The following is a 21,176-nucleotide window of genomic DNA, read 5'->3' on the forward strand; positions in this document are numbered from 1 at the left end:
ATTACAGTTGTCCTGATTTTCCCCCTTTGCCCCCCTGCACCCAGCACCTTCCAGTCCCTCAGGCAACCCCCTCCCCCCACACACCATTGTTCACGTCCATGGGTTATGCTTATAAGTCCTTTGGCTACTCCATTTCCTACACTGCACTTTACATCCCCATGGCTACTCTGTAACTGCCTATTGTACTTCTTAATCCCCTCACCTCTTCATCCATTCCCCCACTCTCCCCCACCCCTCTCCCATCTGGCAACCATCAAAACAATCTCTGGATCCATGATTATGTCTCCATTCTTGTTTGCTTAGTTTTTCAGATTGAATTGTTGATAGATAGGTATTTATTGCCACGTTATTGTTCATAGTTTCAATCTTTTTTTAAAGATAAGTCCCTTTAACATTTCATATAATAATAGTTTGGTGATGATGAATTCCTTTAGTTTTTCTTGTCTGGAAGCTCTTTACCTGCCCTTTGATCCTAAATATCTTTGCTGGACAAAGCAATCTTGGCTGTAGGGCCCTGCTTTTCTGACTTTCAGTATTTCCTGCTAGTAGCTTCTAGTCTGCAATGTTTCTTTTGAGAAATCAGGTGTGTCCCTCACGTGGGCAGAGTACACCCTCCTCTTGTAGTTGATACTTTACTGCTGTTGGCAGGTCAATGAGAGGGATTTACCCAGGCCAGTCAGGTGCAGGGACTGGCTGTGACCATTGACCACCAACCTCTGCCCTCTGTGGATGATCAGCCGTACAGGGCAGGGTGGTGGTGTTCCAATGTGCTCTATAACTGTCCACTGGGTGCACAGGCTCTAGGGTTTTCTGGGTGGTGCTGACCAAAGTCACCCCACCTCTGTTTTGCCCAGGGCCACCCTGCCTGAGCTATAAAGCAGTCTGAGATGGCTGCTACTTGTGCTGGGTTTGGAGAATCCCAGGCAGTGCCAAGCTGTGAATCTAGGCTGGTTATTGCTAGTGCAGGGTCTGGGGCTCACTGAGGCTGGCTGTTGCTTATTTGATAGGATTTAGGAAGTTGTGAAGTCAGCCAAGACCGAAGATTCATATGGAAAAGCAGTTTGGGTGGGCCCATAAATTGGATGGGATGGGGTCTTTGGGGATCTCCAGGGCCAGGCAATCAGTGTTAGCCAGGTCAATAGAGACTCACATATGGCACCCACCTGCCAGCACTGTGGCTCTGTGGCTCTGTGGCTCTGTGAAGGGAGAGTTCACAAAGGGACCATGGCCTCTGCTGGCCTTTCTGTCTGGGCACAAGCTGCCTCCAGCTCTCGTCTGGATGCCAGATACTTCATTTCCTCCCTGTACGCCACTGGTGTCTTTCAAGCTGCTACTCTGGTGCTGGAGCTCAGAGGGACTGAGTCTGGGTAGTGAGTCCCTGTGTGGGTTCCTTAAAGGGAAATGCTTGGGACTCTACCCTCGCTGGTTTGTGCAGCCATAAGTTATGGGGACTTATTTTCCTTGCACTGGAACCCTGGCTAGGAGCCCTGCTGTGGGGCTGGGACTCCTCATTCCCAAAACGTCCCCTCTGAAATTTTATCCAACACACGTAGACGTGGGACCAGCCCGTTCCCTGTCTCCGCCCCGGCTACCAGTCTGGATGGATGTGGTTTCTTTAATTCTGTAGTTGTCAGACTTCCATTCAACTTGATTTCTGACAATTCTCAGTGATGGTTGTATATTTTAGTTGTAATTTAGATGTGGTTGTGTGAGGAGGCGAGCCGCGTTGACCTGTGCTGCCACCCTGACTGGAAGTCACAACTATCCTTGCACTGCAGACCTTGTCCTTGCTTCCACCCTGGGTTGTGCTCCCGGAAACACAGAGCATCTCCTCCCATCAGCCAGACTTTCCCTCACTGCTCCCTCGTCTTTAATTCTACTTCCAAAAGGACATGTGCACTAATGAAATAAGGAGAAAGAAGATTCTGGTTCCCATATGTCCCTCGAAGCAGCTTTCTTTTCTATGGATCATACTTCAGGCCCCAAATAAACAATCAGAGGGAAAATGGCCAGGAAAAAGATGAACTGCAAACAGACTCTAAAACTGGCTGGTGACAACTGTATCTGTCATTGACATATGTTGTATGTTGCACTGTCATAGGCCTCTACAACTAGGAACATTCACGAGTGTCTCTGCAGGATGCAGCCCTCTGCTCTCTTCATTACTGAATAGTGAGCTCTATTCCTTGATAATTAAACATATAAGAACCTCATGTCATGTACATTTACTTTTCATCACTATTTTAATAAAACATGGCTATTTCTATATGAGAGGCCATACTGTATGGTGGTTAAATGTGCAGACCAATCAGATTGGCCAATTTCAAATCCCAATTCTGTTCAGTGGCTGGCAAATCACTTAACCTCTTGGCCTCACTCCCCCCATCTGTAAAATGGGGAAATAAAGGCGTCTATCTCATGGGTTTGTTATGCAGGATTCGATGTGTTAATATCTGCGAAGCTCTTAGAGAAGCGCTTAGCACATCGGCACCTCGCAAGAGCTTGCTGTTATCAGTAGTATGAATCCTCTCGTGTTCTCTTCCCAACAACCCGGTAAAGGGCAGAGGCAGACACAGCTCCACGTCTGCAGATAAGAGTCAAGGTTCATGGGGCTAGTGATGTATCCCATGACCTGAGAGGAGGTGGCACTAAGCTCTAAACTGACTCCGGGCTAGGTCCACATTCTGCGGGTGTGTGCACTGGATCTGTAGCAAGAGTCCACTTCCTCCTCTGTCCTCTGATTCACAGTGCAAACCTGTACAGCTGGGTCATTCAGACATCACACAACAGCAAAGTGCTATTAAGATAAGAACTTTCCTGTTCAAAAGTGTCTGGCTTTCATAATTCAGGAACAGCCCTTCCATTTAATTTCAGGGTACCCCATGCCAGCTGAATAACAAAGGGATTTTCTCTTTCATCCTGGCCGAAAATGTGTTATGCTTACTCTTCATTATGAACCCTGGGGCAAGGAAACCATCAGCCACAAAGGCGGCTTTTCCCCTCTGCCACATTCTGTTACTGATGCACCTGATACGAACACTGTGAATTTACATAGCATACCTTTCTGTGATGGAAGTTATAATTTCACAGTTATAAATTTACTAAATTAGAAAATTAGTTAAAACTTTACTAAATTTAACCCTACACAATGTTTCTTATAAAGAAGGCCACGAGGACAGCCATGCACAGAAAGGCCAAGGGCAACTCCAGGTCATGCACAGGAAGACAGTGGTGAAGCACAGAAGCAGAGAACTACTTCCTGGGGCAAAACACTGTTCTCCAAGCCACCTAATTCATTTCTGACTGCCTGCATGGATAAGCATGACCTGAATATTTGTAAGGGCAGGTTAAGGCTGAAACACAGTGTGCATTAATTATTTAATTTCTGTAAAGTACATATGCTTTGGCATTGCTCAGTCGGCCCCAAGCAGAATCGTGCTTTCATTCCCCGTGTGGGGAAAGTACTCAGTGACAGGAACTACGGCCATAGCAACGGCCTGCAGGGCTGCTCTCCCCTCCCACAGGAGTGTCCTCCCCGGGGGCAGAACGCGCCTCCGCACAGTGAGAGCGAGCTACCAGAGCAGAGCCTGAAAATCGCCAGAGAGATCTGTGAAGTGCTTTACGTTATTATTATTATTGTTTTACCATTACCAGAGGAAAGAAATAAGATGGAGTTCCATGTGCAGTTAACCAAAGTTAATACTATATAAAAACTATTAAAAAGTTGCCAAAAATCATTTATCAACAAAAATGAGGTAGGACCTACAAAATTAGTATCAACCTACAGTTATCATCACTATTTTCTTAACCTCTTACTCTCTTGTTTCTTTGCGGACAGGTTTTTCTAGTAAAGCATGGTTAATGGGCACAGGTATCTGAGCTAATCTCTGATCTACCACTTTATTACAGTGGAGCTGTTGAGAGCACTTTAAACCTCTCTAAACCTCTTTAAAAGGAAAAGATACCACCTTTCCTTTCTACCTGAGAAATTGGCATGGAAATAAAGTAACAGATGAAATGTTATTAAGTTACGATAAGAACTGGATACTTAGCAGCTGGGGTTATAGAAGTACAGATGGTCAGGCATTCTCAATAAACTGAGCTTCCAATATACTATCCATCTACGACACATAAGGGAAACTAACAGTGCAGAGTTCCAAAGGGCCGATTTGAAACAATAGTGTATGGAAGCTAAATTATTGGATGTAAATATATACATATTGTGTGCACACATACATGTACATTTGTGTGTGGATGTGTTAGGGGGAGTATTTCTGTAGATACATGTACATGATGGTTTGTGTGCATGGAGATATGTATGCACATGTATGAGGGCACATGTGTGTATTCATTAGATAAGCTAGGTAGAGACCTGGATAAAAGGCTACATGTTCTTTCTGGCAACAAATATCTGAGCCACATAAAAGCAGCAAAAAACACAAGAAGAAAAAGCCAAAGAATGTCAACTTTGTTTCAGGTCTCCTGCTCAGTTGGTATCACTGAGCAAAACAGCCCCAGCAACTGAGATGCTATGACTGGTCCACAAAGAAAACATTCTGGTTGACCTTTCTCTTTTGAGAATTTCTTTGATTTCTTGTCATTTCTTTTTCCTGGACTCTTACATCTAATAAGTGACTCTTCTCAGCCCCTGTTTGTCCCTGATGTCTTACTATAAGTTTTTCATGTTTTGCAAATTCATGCCATCCCTTGTGAATTCTGGTGACTATGGGCTAAAGTACCAGCTTGATCAATCTCAGCAGAAGCAGACATATCTTTACTAAAAACTCTGTCCTCGAGTTGGTTTACATGTTGACTCAGTCTTGCAATTACTCGATGATTATTCAGCATGTGCCTGAGGCTGACAAGAACTTGCACAGATAGCTTCTGTCTGTGGTTTGCATTTCATTTAGTCTCTAACTGTGAGAGGACACTTAAGGGCTGAAGAACCACCCCAGATGGACTGTGACCCATTCATACTGTGGCAGAATGTTTTTTTCTACTCACTACCAATTTGTGTCAAATCTGAACTGACTGTATGATCAAAGTGTTTCCACCCAGCTTCCTTTTTGGGTAATAAAACTCACTGTTGGTGTAGTATTTGTGATGGATGGCAATGATATCCTTAGATTGGGAGTGAATGGTTTCTGTCTGTGCAAGATCAGCCATTTTGCCCACCTGTCTATGTATTAAAGTAACCTCAAGTCACCTCCTGAGGGGCCTCTGGGCTCTACTGATGAACACATCCCTCCCATGGCTCTGTGCTCACCAGAAGGTATCCATCCAACCACAGGTGGGTCTGTGTCCAGTTAATAACAAAGACTAGTAATGCCCCAGATACCTGCTGGAAACTATAACCTCAAACCCATTGCTAATCAATCTCTTTCAAAAGCTCAGCTAAGAAGGGCAACAGTATCAGAGGATTTCCTGAAGAGTATGGGGACATCCATTCCTCAAGATCAGCGATTTTCAACCAGTGTGCTGCAAGAATTTGTAAAACACACAATACCTGACTATTTAGTCAGGGGCACTGACTTTTTTCTCTTGGGTTGTCAGATTGTCAAATAAAAAATGACAACAGCCAACACAGTAATAGCCGTCTGGTGTAAATAAATCAAAATAACACCTATTTTTGGTTAGATTGGGAAAAATACGGTGTTTGGTGTAGTTCATGCATGCCATGAGATAGAAAGGTTGAAAATTGCTGTTCTAGGAACTCTAAATCTTCCCTTGGACTGGGCGGACCACACCTATAGGGGATTATACTGGGCCTATAATCCCAGTATAATGGAACTGTCTTCTCTGATCAGGTGATACAATTGTCCTATACTGAGGGACATGACATGAAATTTCCCCATGTAACCCATCACTAAGTTTACCATGAAGTCCCCTTGACAAGGGCACACATAAGAGAACCTCTTTTGTCTCGGTACCAGGAATAGCTCTGCTTCTCTTGGGCAGCTGGCCTGTTTTTACTTTGGGGAAACTGTGTTGCTTGTAATTGGTCATGTTTCACATTTTGCGTTATCAGAAAGCAAGCTCAGCATCAAATCCATAGCTGCTTCTTTGACTTAAATACAACATGCTGATATGCATTTTGTGGCATATCAGCACAAACCCACCCCTGGCTATATCTATAACTTGTTTTGCCTGTGCCCTTTTCTTTCTTTTCTAATTTTTAACCATTTTACTTTCCTGTGTTAGACTATTTTTGAGCCCTTTTGAGTAAACTGATATATAAATACATTAGGAAAATGAGAAGCTGCAGTAAATCCATGTTAGTTACTAAGTTGAACATAGTATGTGATACTTCTCTAAATCCTAATCTTAGGTTTCTCATTAACATACCAGTTAATGATCAGGAATAATTTTAGATCTATAACTAATAAGCTTAATGCTAAAGCCTAAAGAACAAGAATGCACAGACGTGATAAATAATGAGGAATACTCAGAAACCCAGTAATGGAAGACAACATATTCCAAAATCCATTGTCGGCCTCTCGATTCTTCAGCCTTTACTGGGAATCAATGACAAAAGACAGCAAAGCTTCCCACCTACATCTACCTGAGGACAACAATTCACTGCATCCACAAGAACAATAATCCAAATCACCTACCGTGTTTGTGAATAAATGCAAGTCCTTGCAATATCTGATACATGATATTCCTTATAGCAGACTCAGGAAACAACTTATTCCTGTATGGAGCAGAGGAAAAGAGTCACAAATCTAGATTTACAAATGAAAATGGGATTCGTTCTTGGTTATATAGTTAGAACTTATACGAAAATATTAGCCTACGTACTAATTTGAGCAGATCCTTTGATAATAAAGAACAAAGAAAAACAACCATATAGCCACACAAGAAAACTCCCTGACATACCCCAAATATATTGAGTTACGTTAGAAAGAAGCAGTGATGAAGTATTTTATAGTAAATCCCCTCAATACAATTCTAATGTAGCATATAAAAATCTCCTCTCTCCATAATAGAAGGTAAAACTTAAAAACATTTAATAGGGAACACTTGAGGCTTTATGACGCATAGTCGGCAGTAACATTTTCTTTCTCCTGGTGGGCAAACCATGCGGCTCCCTGCCGTTAGGGACAATGAGGATGACATTCGCTGGCCCAAATCACTGAGGGGTGCTGTGAATGGCTCCCACTTGCCACCAAGAAAATGTGTCCAAGAGGTCCTACACAGTGCACTTTTAAAGTTCACAACTGCCACGGCAGGTAGGTTTTTTATTAGTCTTCTCTACCCAGCACGCAGGCCCCTGAGCACTGTGGCGAGAAAGGAACTGAAATAAACCAGACGTTTCCGATGGAGGTCTTGAAATGAATGAAGCTACTGCACCCCCGATTCATAGCTGCTCTGCCCGCATGTCCTTGTGGGAAGAGAGAACTGCAGAATATCTGTTCAGTATCTTCTTAGGGAGAATAGCCCATTAGAACACGAAAACAGCTTCACTGAAACTGGCTTCTATGAAGCTAGGCATCTGAGGGTCGGGCCCCTCACCTAATGGGCAGCTTTCAACAGCAGAGCCTAAGCAACACGACTGAAAAAGCAGAAAGAAAACACGTCCACTTGGCAATATTTAGCTCTAAGATCATGAAAGCCAAACCGTACCTTTCTTTAATGAGCTGGTAAAGATTTTCTTTCATGTACTCAAAGATAAAATAAAGATGATCATTTTCCCTGATAACTTCTTTTAATTTTACTATATTGGCATGGTTGAGTTTCTTTAAAGACTAAAAAGCAAGGAAGAAAAACAAAACATTAGAGGAAAAAAACCTGTTGTTGAAAAAGAAAAGTACCCCATGTAGATATACTTGGGAAGAAACTCCTCATTCTAAAACCACAGAAATACCACAAGTCATATTTTAACAACAAATTAATAAACGGTGTTTCTATGAAATCAATACTAACTTTACATGGGACAGCTATCTTGACGAACTGACTGGAAGGTAAATTCGACCTTAACCAGTATTTCTGGCTGCCATCAGCATCGGGCAATGGGCCAGGGCTACCTTCAGTGCATCCCATCCAGATTAACAGAATTCCCACCGGGGAGGCGGAGACAGAAATCAGTTGGCAGGTGAGGCTTTGCTTGTTCTAGCACAGGCACACCTCGTTTTACTGCACTTCGCTGTATTGGGCTTCACAGATGTGGCATTTTTTACAAATGGAAGGCAAGACCCTCCACCAGCAAAAAGATTAAAACTTGCTGTATTGCTGTGTCCTGGAAAGGAACCCACGACATCTCGGGGATATGCCAGTATCGGAAAAAAGGCGGCTACTTTGGGACAAAATCACCAGTTAACAGTCTGCAGACATTATGAACAAGAAATTGTTCAAAGAGAAGCCAATAGCCTGATTCCGTCAACTCCCATCTGCCTCACGAGTGTCCGTGAGACACGCAACGCTCCTTATAACGTGGGTTCTTGTGGAAGAGCAATGGAAATCTCACTGAAAAGACCCTGAAGTGATAAGGGAGACAGATATCTGCTCCCAAGAATAGCAGAGGCAATAAAAGTCAGGCACGAGGAGCAAGAGGGTGACTCAGAAAATGACGAGTGACCTTACTGTCCAGCCTTGCACACATGCAGCTGTCCTCCTGCAGGGACATACACGTGAGTGCGCACAGCCGCGTGCAAACTATTTTTTGCTTGCCTCACTGGTCCTGTTGCTGGGGAACAGCAGTCCTGTTTGTGGATAATGACCAGAGATGCCTGGCCACTGGTTTGCTCACTAGCTGATTGGAATTTGATAGACCGGCTCCTTCCAGGAAGCCTCAGAGGGTCCCTCTGGCCAGTGGGACGAGCCCTCTAATTCAAAAAGGCTCTTCCTCACAGAGAAGTGAGTCCAACCATACTACATTGTAAAGCCCTCTTTATGTTTGAATTTCCTTAAAAGGACATCCCTTTTATAAAACAAACATGATGTCTGAAGATGAAAATGTCAACATTACGATCCAGCTCTGGAAGGACACTCAGTATGAAGGTGGTACCCCAGGGATCAGAGCTTGGGAATGTGTAATATGATCAAGTTATTTCAAGCAGCTGGGCAGAGAGAAGACTGTCGCCAGTGAATGAGAACAAAGTAAGGCTTTTCTGGAGCCTCTTCCCTGAAAGACAAGCCCCTGGCAACATGCTTCTCCAGCAGGAAATACTCAGCTGCCTTGGCCAAAAGGACAGATCCTTCTAGAATGGCCGGGCTGATTACTTCTTTGAGCTGGTTGCATTCCTGGTTCTCCACGAGTAGCAAAAACAAACATTGCTTAACTTGTAAGTAGCATCCACTGGACTTTCGTGGGCTGCGGCCATCTTTTCCGCCTGTTTGCTTCAACTGTACCCCAAGCAATGGCTGGGATATCCGGTGGCCGAGCAGCAAGTGTGTTCAGAGGAAAATGAAGTTTTAAAAGTTTTCCAGAAGAGAACTCTGGGCAAGGAGTAGGACACCTCCCGCCGTCAGCCTGAAGCGCGCTCTGGCGTGGGTTGCTGGCCCGAGTCTGAGAGTGGCTCTCAGCTCTGGTTTCTAAGCGAGGCTCAGGAGCGAGTTAAAGTCTGTATTGGTTTAGTATAAAAAGAACTAATTTTGTGCGGAGGACTCTGTGTGATTCATTTTACAGAGATATCATCTCCAGAAAGAAGGCATCTGATTCTGGCTCAGGAGAGGCTTACAAAGGAGAGGAGGAAGCAGGACAGCTTCCTGTCCCGTGCAGGAGGAAGCTGCACCAGCGCAGAGAAGCAGACGCAGCAACTTAAACCTGGGGCAGCGGTCTGAGTAGGGACTGTTCCCTGGGTGCATGAACATTCTCGACTATTAACACGACCGCAGAAAGTACTCACTTAACGTCATCGATAGGTTCTTGGAACTGCAATGCAACAATGTACAGTGAAACCAATTTTATCACAGGGTCATTGATAGAAACACAAGTTAAGTTCCTATGGCTTCTCATCCATGCTACAACAAAAGGACATGGGATGAAAGGACATTATTTGAGGACCTGCTGTACAATGTTCCGAGCCCCGGGGATACCCTGGGCATAAGACACAGTGCCTGCCCTTCAGAGGCAAACAACCCAATTTAGAAGAAAGGACACAATACACGTGACAAAATAAAGATCATCTTAAGGGTCAAAGAAATGAGAGACAAGGAACATCAGAGACGTTTCAAGAAGGAGGAATTATCAAACCCTGAGCAGTCAGGGAGTACCGCTAAGAAACAGCAAGACCTAGACAACGCAGTGGGAGGGAAAGGGTGTGTCCGGAGGGGAGCCCTCACAGGTAAGGGTGTGGGGGTGGAGTGTGTTGTCTGTGTCTGAGGAATAAGAATCGCCCCCGTTAGGTTCTAAAGGAAGATCATCTGGAAGACTCTAACTGGAAAAGAGGGCCCGAAAGACACTCTCTGGATGCCAGGTGGGTACCCACTGAAGCCTTCCGATGAACCTGGGTTCAAAACCAAACTGCATGGCTTAAAGCTGTGTTTACCTCAAGCAAGTTACTGAGCCTGGGCCTCAGCTGTTCTCATGGGCAAACTCAAGATACTAACACTTTCCACATCAGGTAGTTGCGGGGATGAAAAAGACAGTGTGTGCAGGGCACCTACGGCACTTCCTGGCCCAAAAGAGTTTCTCAGTAAACGGAAGATAGTGCATGAGCAGCTGAATGTCATGGAAGTCATTCTGGCAGCAGCACACAGGATGGAGGAGACGTGTGGAGAGTGGGTCTGCACAGGCCACCTGAAGGAGCTGGGGTTTCTGAGTAAATGAAATTTGACAGAAGGGGGAGAAAATAGGAGTGCTGAGGGATGCAGACATTCTAGAAAATTCAGGTACTGAGATGCACTAAGCAGTTGGATATAGGGGCCTGAAGCAGGGGCAGGAAAACTTTTCTCCAAAAGGACAGACAGTAAATACTGCAGGCTTTCCAGGTCTGCCACAACCACTCGGCTTTGCCATTATAGCACGAAATCAGCCATAAACAATATGCAAACAAATGGACATGGCTGTGTTCCAGCATAATTTTACTTATAAAACAAGAATGTGGGCCATTTGTTGATCCCTGGTCTAACACGTATGATAAGAGATTTGATGAGACATTACTCAGGAGTAGAATCAGAGCAAAGGAAAATTGCTAAGACCAGAATGGAAGAAATCACTGATATTTAAGGGATGGGCCATAGAAGAACTGGTGAAAGGCAAGAAAAAGGTAGGACAGCTAAGCAAAAGCAGAGTCACACAGCCCTGGGAGAAAAGAGGAAGAAGCGGTCAACAGCACCCAGCACTGCAGGCAAGAAAGTACCTGAGAAAATGGCCCTGGACTTGCTAACCGCTGGCTTAAAGGGAGCGGCTTCCATGGTGTCTCAGAAAGATGCCTGACTCACATCAGTGGAAAGTCAGTGGTAGGTGGGCAACAGTGGCAAAAGGGGTGGTTTGGAAGGCAAGGAAAGGGGTGGAAGCTCAAGGGGAGAGAGGGCGCTGAGGCTGATGACAGAGAATGGCAGGCGCATTTACAGATTGAAGAGAAGGAGCCAGTGGGAAGGAAGTGTAAAGAAATGGGGAGGTACAACACAGCCAAAAGGTGAGAGCAACCCAAGTGTCCAGCAGTGGATGAATGGATAAGCCAAACGTGCTTTGTCCATACAATGAAATATGATTTAGCCTTACACAAGAAGGAAATCCTAACATATGCTACAATGGATGAACCTTGAGCTTCATCCATGCTGTGCAATAAGCCACTCACAAAAAGATAAGCATGCGCATTCCTCGGAGATACTGTGGGTTAGTTTCTAAACCACCTCAATGAGCAAGTACTGCAATAAAGTGAGTTGGAGGATTTTGGTTTCGCCTTCAATTTGTACAAAATGCCACACCCGGGAAACACAATAAAACGAGGTTGGCCTGCACTGTGTGATTTCACTTGTAGAATGGTGGTTGCCGGGGGCTGGGGGAGGGGTCGTGGGGAGTTACTGCTTAATGGGTGCAGCGTTTCAGTTTTGCAAGAAGAAAAGAGTTCTAGAGATAGACGGTGGTAATGGCTGTAAAACAGTAGGAATATACACTTCAAAATTGCTAAGATGGTAAATATTATCTTATTTGTATTTTGCCACAATTTGAATGAAAAAACATTAGTAGGAAACTACTGAAATCTGAACAAATCTGTGATTTACTTAATAGTAACATACCAAGATTTAATATAAATATATTCACCAAAAACATTAGTGTTATCATTTCCCCCTTTCTTTTGCATCACTGAAACGATTCAAACAGAATGACTGTACCAACAATAAGTCTAAGCATGTATAACACTATTTTAATGGACTATACATAAATCACTCCACACTGTATAAATACCTTAACCTCCCGAAGATTCATGCATTCCTCCCAGGAATAAAACTTTCTTTTCATTCTAAAAGAGAAGAAAGAAACAAACGGCATGCTTACTCCCAGTCACAGATTAACCTTTATTTTGAAAAAAAAAAAAAGTTTTCGTTCTGAACCTAATGAATAGTGTTTAAAATTGGTTTTGATTTCCATCAAATATTATACTATCCAAAATAGCATTCATTTAAAAATCTGGCAGCGCAATCAATCCTGCACCCCCAAATTCCCCAGCAGAGGCAGTGCAGGGCAGCCCAAAGAGGCCTGGCCTGCACTCTTGCTCTGTCACTGACAGGCTAACCTTGCCTGGGAGGGAGTCCTTGATTCTTGTTTTATTTAGACCAGAGCTGTCCCACAGACCTTTCTGTTGTGCTGGAAATGTTTCATCTGTCCAGCACGGTGACCACTAGACACAAGTGGCTACCAAGCACTTGGAATGTGGCTAGTGAAACACAAGAACTGAATTTTAACTCAATTTACATTTAAAGGCCACACATGGTTACTTGCTACCAGGTTAAGCAACACAGTTCTAGGCATGCCAGTACCGGGTTGGCAACCATGTCCCACGGGCCAACTCCGCTACACCATCTGTTTTTCTACAGTCCATGAGCTAAGATGGCATTTACATTTTTAAATAGTTGGGATTAAAAAATCAATAGAAGGACAATATTTTGTGGCATGTGAAAATTGTCTGAAATTCAAATGGCAGTTTCCACAAATGACGTTTTATGGGACTACAACCGCACTCATTCATTTCTGTGTGGTCTGTGACTGCCTTCACCCTGCAGCAGCAGAGCTGAGTTGCGACGGGGACCATATGGCCTGCAAAGCCCGAAATATTTACTGTCTGGCTCTTTACAGAACACGTTTGCCAACCCTGCTATGGAGCCTGCAGTGAGGAAGAGAAGCCTGTTAGCTAACCAGAAACCCAGGTTTCAAGGCTCTATCGTTCATCACACTTGAAGCACACTGTCTTGTTTGAATCTCACAGCTGCCCTGTGGAATAGGTGGGGCAGGCGAGGCAACGAAGACAGGGAGAAGCGACACAATTCTCCCAGGATCTCACTGTTGGCTAATCACAGACAAACGTTCATCTCTCCACATCACTCTGACACTCTGCCACAGATGTCACATTGTCTCCTGGTTGAGTGACCGATCCCTTTATTCATGCCCCAAATAATTACTTAGCCCCTCCTATGCGGCAGGGCCTTTGTCAGGCACTGGGGATGCAAGGACGAGAGAGACGTCCCTCATGGAACTGACACTGTAGCAGGAAGGCAGGTAATTAATCATTTCTGTACTAAGTGCTATGAAGAAAAGGCACAGGGCATTGTGAGAGGGGGTCTCAAGGCGACCTAACCTCGTCTAGGGTAGCAGGACCATTCCCCTAGGGAAGTAATATTTCAACCAAAACCTGATGGATGAGTAGAATTTAGTCCAGTAGGAGGCATGGGAGGGGAAATATCATGTGAAGGTTTGGGGCAGATCTGTGCTGCTGAGTCCAGAAAGCTAAAAGGCCAGAGTGGCCAGAACAAAGTAGGCAATGGGTCGTGATAGGAGATACGGCTGAAGAAAACAGGCAGGGGCTGAACGAGGCAACTATTTGTAAGTCACGCTAAAAACCGGGGGCTTGATCCTAAAACCGACAGGAAGACACCGAAAGCTGCCTTAGTTTGAGTTCCCCAGAAAGCAGAGCCTGAGGCAAGGACTCACTCAGGTGCAGGGAGTTTATTTGGGAGGTGATTCCAGGAAGCCAGGGGAAGGAGCAGGGAAACTGGGAGCAGAGGTAGGAAATCCATTAAAGGTGCCTCGCTGAGCTGATACCAAGGTGGGCAAGTGGGCCTCGGGCTGGCTGGGGACCTCCCCAGACACTGTGTAGAAGGCACGCTGGTGGGCAGGGTCCTGCATGTACTTGTGGAGGAATGCTGGTGCCGGGCGTGAAACTGCACACCAGAGCACACTGGCGTCGCAAGACATGATGGGGCAGCAGGAACACAAAGAATATTCAGCACAAATGGTTTTAGATCATTCAATTCATGTGTTTAAAATAGTCTCTTCTGACTGGACTAGATCGGGCTAAGAACGGAAGAGTAGAAAACCCTACAGAGGAAATTATTCCAGTAGCAAAGGTGGCAAATGATCACAGGTCGAAAGGGAGGTTAGTAGTGGAGTGTAGAGAGGCAGGTGGGTCCGACAGAGAGTTAGTAGTTAGAACTGACTGGACTAGTGGACCAGCAAATGAAGAGAAGTCAGGAGGACTCCCAGCTTCTGCGGGGATGGTAGTGTCATTTGTCAAGATGGAATATGAAGAAGAAACAGGCTGGGAGCCGAAGCAGAACATGTTGGATTGTAAGTTCTGCTTAGATATGATGAATCTGAAGTGCCTAGAACATCCAAACGGAGATGCTGAGAAAGCACCTGGATGTGAGTGGGTGTGGCAGACACACTCCAAAGACCCCCATCTCCTCATGTTCACACCTGATATAAACCACGCTCCTTTGATGACTTGCTTCTAACCAACAGAACACTACAATTAGAAAGGATACCATTTCTGTGCTTAGTTTGAAAGAAACAAAAAGATGTGGCTTCTACTTTGGTAGAAGACTCTCCTTGCCTTCTTGGCTCCCATGTCTTGATGAAGTAAGTTGCCTCCAGCCAACAGCCAACCGGTGGGAACTGAGGCCCTCAGTCCGACAACGCAGCAGGTACTGAATGCTGCCCATAATCCCGTGAGGGAGCTTGGAAGTAGATCCTGCCCCGATCCAGGTTTCGAAGAAACCCCAGTGCCATCCAACACCTTGACTGCAGCCCCACTAGAGATCCTCAAGCAGAGAATTCAGCTAATCCGTGCCCAGACTCCTGACCCACTGAAACTGAGGTAGTTATCTCAAACTACTAATTCTCGGAGTCAAGCTTACTAATACAATGAGTCTGAACTCAGACTGCAAAGGGCAAGTGGGCTGAGGGAACAAGACAGTACTCAGTGGACCACCACATGTGTAAATGATTCAAATTAGTCACTTAGTTTCTCAGTTTCAGTTTCCTTTCCTATGAAATAATATGTATTAACCTGCTTGTTACTAGCTCACAAGAGCACTGTGAAAGTACTCTCGAACACACTGAAAAAGTACTAGTGCTATATGCTAAGTAGCAACGTGTTTAAGACCCCCAACATGACCATCCCAGAGTGGATGAGCACCGAACCCACGGCCGTCGGTGTCTGAGTTCCTTTCCATGCTTCCCGTGCACTCTCCTTTGGAAACGTCTCCAAGACGAGGAGTGTGGAGGGCAGAGTGAAAACAAGTTGACAATGCACAGCTGAGGATAAATTCACAACAGTGAAGGAAAAAACTTACTTTTTAATGGCAATCAGTTCCCCAGATTCAATGCTTCTTCCCAGCAGGACGGAACCGTAGGTTCCATCCCCGAGCTGCCTGATCGTTGTGTATCTATTCATGGTGTGCCCGCGCAGGCCGGACACTCATCTCAGGGCCGAGGTGGCTCAGTCCTGCAGCGGCGGCAGGCCTCCCCGGAGTGTAACCAGATTTTTCTGTGGCAGCACCCGCACAAGGTATTCAACAGAACGGGACTATCTCCCAAATACATATTTTCAAAGATCAGTCTTCTGCCTGTAGAGAAAGATCAAGGACAAGGGTAAATGCTGATGTATATTTTGAGTTTCTGTATCTCTATAGTCTAAATGGAGAATCAGCAGGCTATACCCACCCACTCCTGCCACCTGCTCTTATAAATAAAGTTTTATTGGAACACAGTCCTTCCCACACACTTGCATATGGTATATGGCTGCTTTCACACTACAACAACAAAGCTGAGTGGTTGTGACAAAGACGGCACGGCCCACGAAGTCTTCATTTTCTGACCCATTACAAAATAAGTATGTCAGCCTCTGATCCAAACAATGTTCTTTAACAAGTTTTTATAAAACAAGAGAAACCATTCTTGGAAAGAGAATTTTTCACCAACTCAGAAATGAATCAGCTGCAAGTCCATGCTTTTTTGTTGACTAACCTCTGCAGACAAACCCTGCACAGTAACTATGGTCAATAAAATCTGCTGAGCTCATGCTAAACATACTGTGTTCAGTAACTCAGCTACAACTAACAATGTAAATGTACTAAAACCAAGAAATGCTAAAATTAAAGTTCTCCTGATTGAGAACTGACATGTGCTCCATGATCTATTTGTGGTGAGTAGTAGTATTTTTACTGCTGTATATTCAGAAGCTAAACAAAGACCAAGTCATTTTTTCAGGCCTACTTCTAGGCTGTGCCTCTTTTAAAGTCAGTCAGCCGCAGGTTTGGTTTTTTATTAATTAAACTTGTTTTCAGTTGTGTTTTTTTTAATATATCGTTGATTTTTCATTTATAAAATTGATAGTCGTGCAGTCTGCTTATAATAAAGAAAATGTGATAATAACTCATGTGATTGCAGTGCCTTTATATAAACATTAATAAAATGTAAATACTTAGATAAGAATAATGAAGACATTTTAAATATAGCAATTAAATTAATTATCTGAAGAATCAGAAAGATCAGAAAATAATTATTAGAAGTATGTGACATTCTGCATCTAAATCCAAATCCAGTCTCTGTAGCTCCTTCTTCTAGAAGAATTCCTTCTAACCAATGAATACAGAAGGAGAGAAAGAAGAAATTCACTTTTTTTTACTTTTTTAAAATTTTATTTATTTATCTTTAGAGAGGAAGGGAAGGAGAGAAATATCAATGTATGGTTGCCTCTCGTGAGTCCCTTGCTGGGAACTGGCCTGCAACCCAGGCATGTGCCCTGACTGGGAATCAAACCACGATCGTATGGTTCACAGGCCCGCGCTCAATCCACTGAGCTACACCAGCCAGGGCAGAGATTTACTTTTAAGCATGCATCAGAGTACCACCAGCTGTTAGAGACAAGACTCTCTGCTCAACATAAATACTAGGTGATAAAAGTCTGAAGAGAAACAGGATATCTGAATAGTTTCAAAGTATCTCTAAGATATTTATGAACTTCAAAGAAAAGGATTTTCTCTATAGGAAAAAATCCAGCAGAAGCTTCCTTATCCAAGTGATCAAGACCAATATCACCATTAATGAGACATACGGGCATGTGCCCTGGACATGAAGCTCTGAAAAGGGCACAACATCACAACATCACAGCTGTGTTCTCATCAACAGTGCAGAACCTCACTCCATCCATGAGCAAACAGCAGACAGACCCAAATGAGGGACATTCTACACAACCAACTGACTGACACTCTTCAGAAGTGTCGAGATCACAAAGGCACAGACAGACCAAGGAGCTGTCACAGACTGGAGGCAATTAAGGAGACATGACAACTAAATGCAATGTGAGACCCTGGGGACACTTGAACAGAAAAAATGCCTGAGTAGAAAAGTTGGTGACATGTGAATACTGTCTGTAGTTAAGTAGCATTATGTCAACTCTAACTTCCTGGTTTTGATTATCATTCCATGATCATAGATGTTCCTGTAAGGGGAAGCACTGGGTAAAGGATTTCTAGGAACGCTCTGTCCTATTTTTGTAATTTGGGGGAAGTCTAAAATTAGTTCATAATTTAAAAAATTTTTAAATCCAGTCCACATTCTTGTAAAGGCTGTGTGTGACCCTGAGGACCTTAAGAAATGTAAAAGGCATGTCTGATTTCACATACTCTACCATTTCACTGGAAGAGACCAATCTCCCCAACCCAAACTCATTTGCCTTCCCCTGGAACCATTTTCAAGCCGCTGGTTAGAGGGGCCTTCTCCTTCCTTTTGAAGCTTTTCAGGATCAGACTCCTACAACTTCCTTCAGAAGCTCTTTACAGTGCCGTTTTCCACTGCTGATAAATAAATATTTATAAAGCGCTTCCTGTGTGACAGACCCTATGGTAGCATCTGGGGACACAAAGACCAACAAAATGTGGTTCATCTTTTCAAAGACCCTACAGTCTCACAGCAGGGGGTAAGAGTGACTGGAGGTGGGGGCAGACATGTACTCAGGAATACGCACAAAGATATTTCAAGTGCACCTGGGGTACGAGATGTGGGGGGAGAATGAGGGGAAAGCCCCCAGCTTCCAGCTGGGTCAATTACATCTGGGCTCAGGAGGGCAGTAAGGATTCCTAAAAAATTGGCTATTTAAAGAAAAAGGAAAGTAGGTGTTGTGTAAGGTTAAGGCTAAGCACTCCAAGGAGCACAAACGAAAGCACGGGAGCTTGGACCCGCGGTGGAGGGAAAGGTGAGGTGCTTGGAGCTGGAAAGAGGTCACCCTACAGCTTAGTTTGCGGAGGGCCTCAGATGCCATTTTGAAAAACACAGCGTTTGACTAGCTCTTGTATAAAAGGGGAAGAAAACACCTATAAAGGCCATTATTGGGTCAATGGGAACACTTGAAATATGGGTAGCAGATTAGATAAAAGCATTGTGTCTGTATTAAATTTACTGAAGTGGATGCCTGTCCCATGATTCTGTAAGAGCGTATTCGGATTCTTACAGAGTATGCCCTGAAGGATTTATAAGTAAAGGTCCATGATGTATGCAGTTTATTCTCAAGCAGGTAGAACAAAAAGTGAGTGTGTGTGTGTGTGTGCGCGTGTGTGTATTTGGAGAAAGAGCACACGCACGAGCACATAAACGGGACAAAATGTTAACAGCACATAAATCTGGTTTAAAGGTACATGGGTATTCTTTGTACTATTTTTGTAACTTTCCTGTATGTGTGCAATTTTCCTAGATTAAAAGTTGAAAAAATTATCCTCAAAATGTAAAGGAATGAAATCTTAAAAAATACATGTATTAAACATTTTAGTTCAGCTTAAACCATACAAATGTAAATTTACTTGATAAAGACCTAGCATTACCTTGTTCATAAGCTAGAGCGCCATCACACACCACGGCTCATCCACTTCACGATTAAAGCTGTCTGTCTGGGATTCAAGCTCTGTCTCCACATAACATAGAAAGAGCACTTGGGCCACAACACAGGCAATTTGAGGCCCTGTGTTTGTTTTCCCCTCTTTTTCTTCTTTTCCCTATGTATCCCCATCTGTTTTTGACATGACAATATGATTTCTACATCATTCATAATTTCATTTCCAACAAATTGAAATTCTCAAAGCACTGTTATGTCATCTCCCTAAAAAAAAAAATCATTGGAACTTTGATTTGTCAAAAACCAGCTAATTAATAAATCACATGCTTCATAAAAAAAAAGTAGCCCTGGCCCACGGGGCTCAGTTGGTTAGAGCACTGCCCCATAACCAAAGGCCGCAGGTTCACTCAGTTCCTGGTCGGGGCACAGGAACCTAGGTTGCAGATTCAATCCCTAGTCCGGGTGGGTACTGGAGGCAACCAACTGATATTTCTTCTCTCTCCCTTCTTCTCTTTTTAAAAGTAATGAAAAAAATGTCCTCGGGTGAAGACAAAAAAATTAAAAATTAAAAAAAATGTAGGCTTTGACCTAGAAATAATGGAAAGTCAAGTAAGATTGTTTTTTTTCTTAAACTAGAGCACAGCATGATCAGATTTGCATATTGTAATCCAATTTGTTAGAATATTTTTCTTAATGTCCAACCAAAACTTGCCTTTTGTAATTTAAGCTAACTTCTTCATGCTTATTTCTTTGTGGATATAAGAAAATATCTCACAAAAATCTGTCTCTATACATGAAGTTAGTAATCACACGTGTGTCTCTCAGCTTTTTCTTACTTTAATTACATAACCTTTCCTCACAGGACCTGTTTTCCACTTTTTTAATTATCTCTGGCATTCACCTGTGAATCCTCAAGCGTTTCTCCATCTGCCTGATGAACTGTGGTGACCAAAACTTAGTAACCACCCACGTGCCAGTAGGCATGTGGGCTCTTACCCACATTTTTTTTTGCAATGGCATTATACTAATGAATCCCATCTATTAATTATTAATCGTAGAAAAATTTCTTTGATAATTAATGTCCTACTACTTCCCCACCCACTTAGATTGTACAATTGGGACAATGCTTTCCCTTGATGACCACTGAGAAAACTATTCGTGAAAGCATTAAGAACTTGATTGAAACTGAGATAAAGTGGGTCATTCATTCAACACACAGTCACCCTTACAATTCTTTCTTGTTACGGTTTTTCATATTATTATAGAACAAAATCCAATTACTCTGGTAAGCGTTTACTGTCACCATGGCATGGAAGCTGCTTTCTCATCTTGATATTCCAGGTGAGTGAGCAATGATTGTATAGCAGATGAAATGAGTGTCCCTTCAGGCTGAGACGCTAAGCATTATGCAAGGCTTTGGGGACACATTATGGGTAAGATAAGGTGCTTCCTTCCCATAATTCACAATTGACAGGTACATGAAAACTGTAGAAAGTGCTGTGGAGAACATGGTAGAGAGAACCTCCGACTCCTGGGAGAAAGGAGAGGTCTGACAACCCTTCGGGGAAGTGGGAGGGCTGAGGCACTGAAGCATGAGCACAGCTTTAGTACACACAAAAGGGAAAAAGGAATTAGATGGAGGGAGCTGCGTGCAGGTTGGCAGGTACAGGGCTTGGTACATAGACCACAGGGCAAAGGCCGAGCGATTCATTCCTTGGCTGAACGTTAGAATCACCTGGGGAACTTTTAACACGTACCGATGCCCAGGCTTCACCTCCAACGGTTAGGTGAGGGTGACCTAAAACTAATACAAAATAATACTGAATATAAACTGCAATTGAAAGTGAAATCAATTAAAAAAGAGTTAGGTCAGGGTAGGAATGAGTTTCAGTCATCTGAAAA

At 43.6% G+C, this 21,176-nt stretch overlaps 1 protein-coding gene across 2 annotated transcripts in view; it reads right to left on the reverse strand.

Annotated features, from left to right (window-relative positions):
• CILK1 (ciliogenesis associated kinase 1) overlaps positions 1 to 21,176 on the reverse strand; it is a 51,234-nt gene that overhangs the window by 17,306 nt on the left and 12,752 nt on the right. For both annotated transcript variants that reach the window (XM_037054930.1, XM_037054940.1), the window contains 4 exons: positions 15,739 to 16,011; positions 12,356 to 12,410; positions 7,627 to 7,748; positions 6,615 to 6,694 (listed from right to left, as the gene is read on the reverse strand). In XM_037054930.1, coding sequence (XP_036910825.1) covers positions 6,615 to 6,694; positions 7,627 to 7,748; positions 12,356 to 12,410; positions 15,739 to 15,839 — 358 coding nt within the window. In that variant the 5' untranslated portion in view covers positions 15,840 to 16,011. The remainder of the gene's footprint in view (positions 1 to 6,614; positions 6,695 to 7,626; positions 7,749 to 12,355; positions 12,411 to 15,738; positions 16,012 to 21,176) is intronic.

This window comes from Sturnira hondurensis, unplaced genomic scaffold (genome assembly GCF_014824575.4).
Source record: "Sturnira hondurensis isolate 20B ecotype Veracruz unplaced genomic scaffold, ASM1482457v3 Scaffold0000880, whole genome shotgun sequence".
In the NCBI taxonomy this organism is placed as follows: domain Eukaryota; kingdom Metazoa; phylum Chordata; class Mammalia; order Chiroptera; family Phyllostomidae; genus Sturnira; species Sturnira hondurensis.